General features: G+C 59.3%; 1 protein-coding gene across 1 annotated transcript; it reads left to right on the top strand.

Annotated features, from left to right (window-relative positions):
• The first annotated feature begins 6988 nt into the window (after positions 1-6988).
• NKX1-1 (NK1 homeobox 1) lies at positions 6989-10712 on the top strand. The gene is made up of 2 exons (XM_049887115.1): positions 6989-7454; positions 9783-10712. Exons 1-2 carry the CDS (start codon positions 6989-6991, stop codon positions 10667-10669), a joined length of 1353 nt encoding a protein of 450 aa, XP_049743072.1. The 3' UTR covers positions 10670-10712.
• The last annotated feature ends 603 nt before the right edge of the window (positions 10713-11315 follow it).

Below are 11315 nucleotides of genomic sequence, written 5' to 3'. Positions count from 1 at the left end.
CCAGCAGGATCCTCTGGGCAGGGCTTCAAAGCCAGGCTGCAGAGCCCAGATGTCATCCCCAGACCATGGCAGACTTGGGGTGTTTCAGGAAGGGGTAGAGTGTGATCTGATTTGCATTTTTGAATGACAGAGAATAGACTGGAGGGAGCCAGACTGTGGCAGGGGCAGTGAGGGGGTCAAGGCAGTCTTCACTGGGAGATTCTGACACCCCATGTCCAGGGGCACCCCAGACCCTCCACTCTGTCATTAGCAGACATCCCCCCGCCCCAGGTAAGGGGTCCATAGGGACCTCAGAGGACTATATGGTGACAACTGACATCAAGAATACTGAGCTTGGAGCCCATGGTGCCAGTAAAGCTCTTGGGGAGAGGGAGGGGGGACACCAGTCACCCCTCTGAGGTGATCCAGTGGCAGACAAAGAGGCCCGAGAAGGCAAGGGGCAGTCAGGAGGGACAGAGCCTGGGGAGAACCCCTCTGGACATCCTGCTCGGATTGGCCTCCTTCTGGCACCGGGTAAACAATGATCTGTTGTGATCGCACATTAAAAACGGCAGCGTCAGAGCAGCCTGGCATTCAAATCAAAACCCCACCATGTACTGGCTGGATGGCCTTGAGTAGTTCATCCATCCTCTCTGGGCTTTGTTTACTGATCTGTAAGTTAGTGATCCCTGCCCCTGCCCTCTGGCCAGTAGTAAAGCTCTCAGAGGGAGCGTGGCCTCCATGCCTAATCAACAGAGTCTGAGAAAGGGAGCCAGCTAGCTGGGGCCTAAACAGCCCTGGCAGGGAATTCAGGCCACCCACCTTCCACAAGCAGCACCCTTGGCCCCCAAAGCCTGGCCCACCGACTTCAGCCTGTGAGCCAAGAAGCTCAACAGCAGTGGAATCTCAGAGGGTGTTATTTCCGGGAAGCCTATTTATAACCCAGCAGTCCTTCACCTTTGCCCCATCAGAGCTTCCTATGGGTGTGCAAAGGACTGGAAGATGGGGGCCTCAGTCTTCTCCTCTGAGAAATGGGAGGATACTGCGAGAGTGTTTCCCGGGTTCCTTTTGGCTCTGAAAAGCCATGGTGGCTCCTATTTCCTGCACCTTCTGTGTGTTCAGTGCTGTGCCATCAGGGGCAGGCTCTCAGGGCTCTCCGTCTGGGGAACAGAGAACAGGCAACCACTGCTCTGCCTTCTGTCACTGAAGGTTAGTTTGTGTTCTCTAGAATGTTATATAAATCATGCAATATGTACTATTTAGTATAGTCACTAACCAACTCCTGTCAAGTTGATTCCAACTCATAGCAAAAACATAGGGTTTCCCAGCCTATAAATCTCTATGGAAAGAGACTTCCACATCTTCCTCCTGTGGAGCCACCGGTGGTTTTGAACCATTTCGAACTGTTAGCAGCTGATCATTTTAACCACTGCACCACCAGGGCTCCTTATTTAGTACAGCATTTTCCACTAGTATAATTATTTCGAGGTTTATCCATGTTGTTGCATGTATCACTCCATGGTTGTTTCCCTTTTATTGCTGAGTGGTATTCCACTGAATGGATATACCACATTTTTATCTATCCATCCACCTGTTTGTGGACACCTGGATTGTTTGCTGTTGGGGTCTATTACCAGTAAAGCTGCTCTGAGCATTCATGGACATGTCTTTGGACGTGCTTTCATTTCTTTTGGGTAAATGCCTAAGCATGGAATAAGTGGGATGTTTTTATGGTAAGTGTGAAATCCTTGGGTGATGCCGTAGTTAGCGTCCTCAGCTACTGACTGAAAGTCTGGTGGTGGGAGTCCACACAGAGGTGCCTCGGAAGAAAGGTCAGGTGACCTACTTCTGAAAAATCAGACATTGAAATCATTATGGAGCACAGTTTTACTCTGACATACATGGGATCACCACAAGTCGGAGTCAACTCAACAGTAGCTGGTTTATAGTAGGTGTATATTCAACTTTTAAAGAGTCAGCCAAACTGTTTTCCAAAATGGTTCTACCATTGTACATTCCCATCAGTAGTGTATTAGAGTTTCAGTTGTTGAGGTTTATTTTCCAGGCTTGTTTTACATTTTAAAGGTTCTAAACCTCAACTTTGCATCCCTGACTGACTTCTTGCAAGGAGCCAGGCCCTGTGCTGCACAGCTTTACATCTCTGAACCCATGTGGCTTGCAAATAGCATGATTCAAACCCAGGCAATAAACAGCTTTATAAAAACCCTCTGCCATTTGATGGCTCCTGGCTTGGCCAAGGTGAATGGGCTGGCTTCTGACCTGGGGGGTTAACATACACTGTGTCAGGACTCCATAACAACATACTGCACCGCACATACACACACCTGATGCCATCGTTCACCCAGAGTTTGGAGAATAGAACCCTGGACAGGGCACAGGTGTCAGAATCGGGCTGATGCCCCTAAAGGAGCAGCAACGGTCTGGGTTTTGCTGAAGCTATCCCAGGTGCTGAATGCGGAAGCAAACCCGGCTGCTGCCTTGCTGGCAGGCGGTGCGCCGTCCATGGTGCTGAAGGGGAGCGCTATGGCTTTGGCGCCGTCCGCGGTGCTGAAAAAGCTGCGCTGTGCCGGAGCCCGGGGATTGCTAGGGTTCTCCGGTGTCCAGAGCCGTAGTGCTCTAGGATGGTGAGCAACACGTATCTCCTCTGTTCCCTGATGTTTGGAGTGTGGTATCTCGAGGAGTCAGGAAACCCTAATGGGGGTATGCCTAAAGGAAGATGAATGATGAAGCCAATAAACAGAAAGTTCCCCACTCATTTCCCAAGCTCTGAATGAACATCGGGATTCCCATGGAGCAGACAGCATGTGAAGTCAAGAGAAAAGAACATAGGGACCGTCTCTCCCCCATCCTCTGCCTCCTTCATCCATCCATCAGAGGCACAGGCAGGTGGGCCGTCCAGAGGCAGCACAATGTCAGGAGCAGAACCCAGCCCCAGTCTCAATGAGGCTGAGTGATAATTTGCAGACGGCAGTGGTAATCTCTGCCCTGCATATTTCACAGCGAAGTTGTACGGCTCCTGGGTGGTCTGGGCTGGAATGTGTTATATATGAGGCAAACACTATACAAAGGGGGAGTTAGATATCCACGTGGCTAACCCTGAAGACCCATGCACACTGCTACCTTTCCAGCCTGTCCAGTAAATCCCTCCAGATGAAAGAAGGGAAAATCCCAGCACAACCACCATATTGTGTACAAAGTTAAAAAAAAGAAAAAGAAAAAACCGTGATCTTGCTGTCATTCAACCAGTGAGGGGAAGGTATAGGGGTCTTAGAGGCCACATGGAGTCCACCCTCCCCCGAGCTGGTGGGTGAAAATAATGAGGAAGGTGTTCATTAACACATGACCAGTTGGTGGTAGAGCTGGTGGGCTGCCCCTCTTGCTCTTACTCCCCAAAACATCCAAAAACTTTGGTGCTAGGGAGAAGATACTGGTCATGGTCAGAGAGTACTGGGCGCTCAGCTCTTCCTATCGCTCTCTAAAGCATCCCCTTCCCCTTCCACACAATCTCAACCCCACCCACTCTTTTTCCGAAACCCTTTCCCATCAGTGCTCTCCCCCAAATTTCTACATTGTCCCACGTTGGTGCCTGCTTTGACCTGCAGAAGCTGCCAACAACCTCACCTGGTCTGGAGGGACCTGTAGTGGGTGGGAACTCAGTGAAGGGGGAGCTTCCTGTCCACTGGGCAGGCAGGGGCAACCCCATTCAGGGGCTGATTTTACCTGTCATTGCCCACCTGGGGCCCCACAAGTGAAGCTGGTGGCTTGGAGATAACCTGAGATGGCAGATGGGCAAAGATTGCACAAATGAGGGTCTAATTGACAATCAATTGTGATTAGGAGTGAAAGGACGTCTTTATAGCCCGAGACACTCTAAGCTGAGGTTGGAGGGAGGTGAGGGTTGTTTCCCGGGATTTGAAAGAGGAGGAGGAGGGCGCTGTGCATCCTACAGCCTGGGTTGTTCCTTGGAGATGGGGAGGGGTGGGGGCGGGTGCCAGGGGGCAGGAGAGGATGCAGTGATTGTCACAGCTGAGCCTTGTCCACACACAGCCCTCTTTTCCCACAAGAAAGCTGCCAGAGGTCGCCTTACCTAGACCTGAAACTCTCCCCTCACACCCGGTACCCCGGCCCATTCCCGGGACCAGACTGCGGAGGGGGAAGTTCATTGCTCGGCCTGCAAACATTTGCATAGAACTGTGAGGGCAAGGAAGAGAGTGGAAGGAAGGAGAGAGGAGGGAAACTCAGACCCTACAGATTTCCTAACACAAAGTACCTTTGTCTGAGCAGGACTCAGAACCCTGAAGAAGCCCCACAAACTTCAGCAAGGAGAGTATTTTGCAGTGTGTGTGTGTGTGTGTGTGTGTGTGTGTGTGTTGGGGAGAACACTGTGTAGTTGTGGGTTACATCTTAATATATTACCCTATTGTGCTTATTACACAGATAGTTAATACACTATATGAACTATGTTTTAGTGATCATAGCCATATATTATACGATGTTTGTATTGTATAAAACAACGTGTGTGCTTGTGTTCGTTTTGAATGAAAGTTGTTCCAAGACGACTTACGTTAAAGTCATCACATTTCTCTTTCTTCCTCACTGGCAGGTGTTGTGTGTGTGTGTATAGCTAGGGTGAGAGCAGACCCATGCCTGGCCCCACCCACCTGGGGGTGGAGGATCGTGGCTGCTATTAAGATAGTTGGCCACATTTGAGCCTTGGTACCTCTGGTAGGAACAGACGCCTTGTGGCATGGAGTGTGTGTGTGTGTGTGTGTGTGTGTGTGTGTGTGTGTGTGTGTGTGTGTGTGAGGGAGACTGTGATGCTCTACAACACAATGAGACCCCATCACCCAGATGTAAAGCACTTGGATCTGCCCTGCCTTCCCTGCCCCTCTCAAGGCACCCTCCCACCCGTGGGGCGCCCAGCAGAGGTGGTGGTGTTTCAAGCAGAGGAGGGCGATCATGGTCTAGTCAGGGGGTCTGTGCCCCTCTTCATGGAAAGAGTTACCAACACAGGAGGTCACCCAGACAGGCGCACAGATGGTGGGGGAGAGGCTGAGGCTGCAGAGACGCCCGTGCATTTGGCAGTGATGTGTCCGGGTTTGTGTGTCCGGGTGTTCATGAATGAATTTGTGCTTGTGTGTGGCTCCTGCTTGTGAATGAGTGTGTGTGTGTGAATGGTTCACATCTATATTCAAACTTAGGTGGGGGAGGGGTAGCAAGGGAGAAGACTAAGGTGGGGGCGGGAGGGAGATAATTACCTCCCTGCGATGAGAGATTATCCACCCTCTTTCCCCCCAGAGGTGATTTATAATTTAAAGATAAAGAATAATCAAGTCCTGGCAAGGAAGGACACAGCGTTGTGGGGTCTGATTAGAATCTCCGGATGGACCAGCAAGCGGGGGAGGAGCTGGGAGGGTGCGGGGAGGAGGAGGGAAGAGGGAGGGGAGGCCTGTGCCTCCCGCCCGCCCCCGCCCGCCCGCCCGCCCCAGTCCCAACCTCCCTGAGGCTCAGCATGTCCGAGCTTGGCCCAAATTACCACCGATCGGTCCCCCATTATTTCTCCCAACTTTTAATTTCTGCTTCCAAAGGATCATTGCCTGCGGTAATTGCAAAGGACCCGTCCTTGTGCGCGGAGCAGGCTCCGGGGACCGCAGTGTGAGGCGGCTCGCACACCCGCTCGCGCACACGCCCGCACACACACTCACACCCGTCACACACAGCCGCACACCCTGAAGACACCCGCACTGGCTTCCTACCGCTGGCCCCCACCTGGGTCCCCACCAGCAGGAGGAGGAGGGGAGCCTGGTGACCCACCCAGCAGAAAACACCATCCGACCTCGGACGCTGGGCCCTGTCGTGCAAAAGTCGCTGTGGATAAAACATGCACAGATAAAGCCCTGGACTTGTGAGTCCTCCAGGCCTGGGGAAACGGGCGTTTGCTGTATTATTTCTGGGAGACACACACATTCCCCCCTCACTGGAAGGGCATCGATTTTTGTATAGGCAGCCGGCCGAGTGTGTGATTTTTCCGCCTGGGTTTTGGCGGGTGGGGGCGGAGGGCCATCCCGCCCTCGTCATTTTCGATTCCACTTCTAATGAGCGACCCGGGGCGGTCGGCTCCGCCCCTCCGCGGGGAGTCTTGGCCGGGCCCTAATTTGACGAAGCAAAGGGGGCGGGCGCGGGAAAGGATGGAGGAGCAGAGACCCTGAGCTAGTGAGACCCCTAGACGCGAGCTGAGACCCCGAGAGGGCGCGACGGCGAGAGGCGGGACGAGATCTGCGGGGCGCTCAGGGGAGGACTGGAGAGGGCCAGGGCCCCCGCGAGTAGGCGCGCGAGGACATCGCTCCCCCCGACGCCGTGGGGTGCCGCGGCCGCTGGAGCAACAAGGCCTGCGTGGGGTGGACCCGAGGAGAGGCGGCCGAGCTTCTCTGCCCGGGTGTCCTGACACCCGGGAGCGCTCGCCGGCCCAACGCCAGCGCCCACCAGGCCCCTCTGTCCATCTATCCCGCTATCATTTCAGAGCGCGCCCTGTCTCCTCCCCCTTGGCGGGACCAGCAAGGCGCAGCGCGAGGCCGTCCGCACAGCCGCCAGCGGACTCCGCTCGGGCTCGGACTGCGTGGGTCTGTCCGGCCAGCGCCTCTGTCCGTGTGTCCCGCGCGAGACCCGCCTCCTCCTCTCGGGCCGGTCTGCAGCCAATTAGGCGCGCACGCTAACGAGGGCGCGGCGCCCCGCGGCCGCTGCGGGCGCACGTGTGTGCGGCGCTGGGCGCGTGGGCGCTGCCGGCGGGGCCGCCATAAATGCACCGACAGGGCGCGGCGGGCGCCTGAGGCGACGGCTGAGGCAGCCGCAGGGCAGGATCCGCCGAGCGAGAGCGGAGAGCCAGCCGAGCCGCGGCCGCCTCGGGGGACCGTGCGGCGGCGCCAGGCCGCCAGGGATGGGAGCCCAGTAGCCAGCAGGGCGCGAGCGGCCGGAGAGGTGGCAGGCCGGCATGAGCGCGAGCGGCCCGGTTGTTCCCGGGGACGGCCCCGCGCTGCCGCCGCCGCCTCCCGGGCCCGGCCCGGGTCCTGCGCCGCCCGCGCCCGCCGTCGCCCGGGACGCCATGGACGGGCGCGCTGAGCTGCCCGCCTTTCCCCGGGCCGGCGCCCCTCCGCTGGCGGCCAGCGACACTGTGCCTGCAGCACCTGAAGGGGCTGGGGCCGCCCGGCCCGCCGCGCCCCTGCGCCCCACCTCCTTCTCGGTGCTGGACATCCTGGACCCCAACAAGTTCAACAGCCGAAGACGTCGCTGCGTGCTCCTGGGCCCGGTGGCGCCCACTGCGTGCGCTCCGTGCGCCCCGGCCCCATGCCCGCCAGCCCCTGCCACCCCCGGCCGCCCGCCGCGCGCAGAGGAGCTGGAGCGCCGCGCCCTTGCAGCCGCCGGGGGAGCCGGAGCCGCCGCCGGAGCTGAGCTGCCGCGTGAGTAGGACGCGGCTGGCACCGGGCAGGGAAGGGGCTGGCCGCGTCGCCGCTCCCGGGACCTGCGGAGGCGGGGAGCCGGCCGGAGCCCGGGCTCGGTGGAAAGTTCGCTGCGCGCGGGGTCCGTACCCTGGCCCGCCGGCGGCCTCCATCCGACCGGGGCTTCGGGGCCCGCACCGGCCCGCCCTGCACCAAGGCCTCCCAGGAAGGCTCCGCCGGACCGGGCCCACGGCTGCAGGGCTGGCGTCTCCCGGCCACAGAGGGTAGTTGGTGCCGCCGGCGGCGGGGACTTGCACAGGGGCTGGCCCGTGACCTCCCCACCCCCACTGTGTCCTCCCGAGGCCTCCCTCCTTCCTCTCTCTCTCTTTTTTTTTTTTGGACAAATCAGACTAATTGTGACAAAACGCTGGTTATCTCTGGAAAAACAATTAAATCCCTTCGATTACAGTTAAAGGGGAAATGTGCTTAGCGGCGGAAAGCGGCCGGTAATGGGGCGGCCCGCGCCCCGGCCGGGTCGATATCCCATTACGGCGGCGTGCATATCTCTTTCAAGCACCTTGAAAACTCCCCCCGAACATCTAAATTATAGGGTCAAAATTCGGATAATTACTCGATTAAAACCTATTACACTTATTAGGGGCCGCTATTGATCGCGAATTGCATTCGACCCGCTCCTGATTGCTTTTTGTGCCCCCCTCCCCCTGCCCATCCTCCCTCCAACTTCCCGGCCCCTCACTGCCCGGGATGGGAGCGCGGGGTGGGCAGGGCTGGGCGGCCAGATGCCGGGCAAGGGGGCAGCGGCTGCACCTCTTCTAGGCTTTTTCCCGGTGGGGCAAGATGAAGGGAGAACCAAACTCCAGCCAAACCCTTGTGGGCAGCTTGGCCCACGACTTCTCAGAGCCTCTACCTGCCTGCCAAGCCCACCCTGTGCCTGTGTGGTTGAGGAGAGGGAGCTGGGTCAGGACCCTCTTCTCCTCATCCAGTCCTGGGACCAGAGCAGCAGCCTGGGCAGGCGCAGAGGCTGGGCTGGGATGGCAGTGTCCTCAGGGACACCTGGAGATAGCCCCTGCGCAGGCTGAGGGAGTGGATGGGGTGGCCAGGACACCTGCCTGGCCACTCTGTGACTTCCTCCTGGCTGCCTGGGGGGGAGTCCGCCAAGACTGATTTTGTGTTGATCCCCTACTTGCAGTGCCAACCCGATCGCAGAGCAGCAGTCTTAGAGGGTGGGCTGGCTGACAGACAGAAGAAGGCATCTTGCCCCCGGCCCTTCTGGCTGAGCAGTCGGGCCACCTGTGGGGGCAGAAACGGCCCCCAAGTCCTGCCAGGACTAATGCTGTGATTCCACATTTCTGCAACTCAAAGTATGGCAACCTCTGGAGCCTCTGCTTGGAGGATCTGGGGCTTCTTCTCTGATTCAGTCCCTAATGCGCTCACGGGTCTCTGCGCTCAACCCCACACTGCCCTACCTACTGTCTGCTGGGGCTGAGTGGGACTGGTCCCAGTGGTGACCCTGACCCTCCCGCTGAAGGCCTGAGGCACAGCCTGCGTTCCGGAGCCTGGGTTGCCATTAGCGGGCCGAGCTCCAGGGCCCGGGAGGCCTTAGGTAGGGACGGGAACCCAGGGCAGCTGATTTGGGTGCCTAGAATCTGGTCACTATCTACTCTTAAATGTCTTTAATTGGCTGGCCCCACGTGGCTTGGTAATTGAAAGGTAATATACGCCGAAATAAATTAAATGGCCGTTAACTAGTTTGTACATTACACAAAATGAGTTTAATTAAGTTTGTATCTGCCCCGCGGATCGATTGGAGCTTTCACTCCACTCCTCTCTAAACTCTGCGAGGGGCCCGGGCCAGCGGCACCAGCGCCTGCCCTGCTCCGGCAAAGGCGCTAGACTCAACTTACCGTCACTCGGCAGGGCATCCCGGGGCGGCTGGAGACCGCGGGGAACGGAGGGGACAGGCGGTGAGAGGCCCAAGTCCGAGGGAGTAATTCTTTCGATAGAAACAGGAAGGGGGTGGAGAGAGGAAACGCAGGCGAGAAGGAAGGGAAGGGAAGGGAAGGAAAACGAATGAGCTAGAAAGAACAGATAGAGAAGAAGCAAGTAAAGGAAGAGAAGGAAACTAAAGGAGGAAAAGGAGATAATTGAGGGCGGGAAGCAGGAACAGGCTGGGGTCGGGGTCCAGCGACAGGAGGAAGGAGGAGAGGAGCAAGGAGGAGAAAGAGGCAGGTGCAGTGGGACGGTGGCTGAACTCGGGCCCTAACTGTCCTGTCCCTGCTCTTTCCCTGTCCCTGTCCCTTTCCCTGCTCCTGGCCTGTCCGCCTGCAGACGCCGGCGAACCCTACAAGGCTGACGAGTCCGAGGCCAACGGCTACAGCAGTGGCAGCGGCGGCGGCGGCCGAAGCCCGAGCGTGGATAGCGGGGACGAGGTGCCCGAGGACGACGAGGAGGAGGACGAAGCACCCCAGACGGAGGCGGCGCGCGACGCGGAGGAGGCGCGGGGTGGCAGCCTCGGGGCCCGCGGGTCGGGCTGCCCCGGCGCGGCCGAAGTTGAGGCGGCCGCCGTCGACGAGGCCGTGGTCCCGGGGCCCCGCGGGACCTCTCCCGGAGCTCCTGGCCCTCCAGGGGCCTTGGCGGCGGCGGCGGCGGCGGCAGTAACAACTCCGGGGACCACGGGGACGACCCCGCAGGGCGCGGCGGCGGCTACTAAGCCCAAACGGAAGCGCACCGGCTCCGACTCCAAGTCGGGGAAGCCGCGGCGCGCGCGCACAGCCTTCACCTACGAGCAGTTAGTGGCGCTGGAGAACAAGTTCAAGGCCACGCGCTACCTGTCGGTGTGCGAGCGCCTCAACCTGGCGCTGTCCCTGAGCCTCACCGAGACACAGGTGAAGATCTGGTTCCAGAACCGCCGCACCAAGTGGAAGAAGCAGAACCCGGGCGCAGACACGAGCGCGCCGACCGGTGGCGGCGGGGCCGCGGGGCCAGGCGCGGGGCCGGGCTCTGGGCTGCCCGGCGGCCTCAGCCCGCTCAGCCCGTCGCCGCCCATGGGCGCGCCGCTTACGATGCACGGCCCGGCCGCGTACCCGGCACACGGCCCCGGCGGCCTGGTGTGCGCCGCGCAGCTGCCCTTCTTGTCGAGCCCGGCGGTGCTCTCTCCCTTCGTGCTGGGCTCGCAGACGTACGGCGCGCCTGCCTTCTACGCGCCGCACCTCTGAGCAGGGGTCGGGGCCCAACACTGGGACAACGGACCAAGACCGGGCACGGACCGGGCACCAGGCCCGCGCCCCGAACGCCGCGGCCCGAGGACCCGAAGGCGCCGCTGCCCGGCTTTTTTGTAAGGTGCCAATCGTTGACTCTGTAAATAACCGGTTGATACAGAAAGTTTTAAATTTATAAATGACTGTCGGGGCGGGGCGGTAGTCAGCGGGCGCGGCCCGCTCCAAAACCCTTTGCCGAACTTCGCTCAATCAATAAACGGCGGGAGACCGCACCCAGGTCTCCGGGCTCTGCGTCTCGAGCCTCCCCGCGCCGCTCTTGGCCTCTCCCGCCCAGACCAGTCCCTTGCGTTGAGGCGAGTGACATGACCGAGGCGCTCCCGGAGTATCTGGCCTGAGCGGGCCAGGTCTCCCCGCCGACCGGGCGTCCCACGGGCCGACTCTCCCGATAGGCTGGCGCCTGGATCGCAGTCCGTTCTCCACGTGTGGTACTAGGGGCAGGGGCTCACCCTCCGCGCGAGCTGCGGCTCAGATTGGGCGCTCCCCATCCCGGCACCCCGGGAGAAAGGATCGTGCCTTGCAGGTGGTGACCTGCTCCCCCTTCCGCCAGCCTGTGGCCTCGGACAGCCTGGGGCAGGGGGGAGGG

Source organism: Elephas maximus, chromosome 5 (assembly GCF_024166365.1).
Source record: "Elephas maximus indicus isolate mEleMax1 chromosome 5, mEleMax1 primary haplotype, whole genome shotgun sequence".
Classification (NCBI taxonomy): Eukaryota; Metazoa; Chordata; class Mammalia; order Proboscidea; family Elephantidae; genus Elephas; species Elephas maximus.
This window is presented reverse-complemented; position numbering and strand designations above follow the sequence as displayed.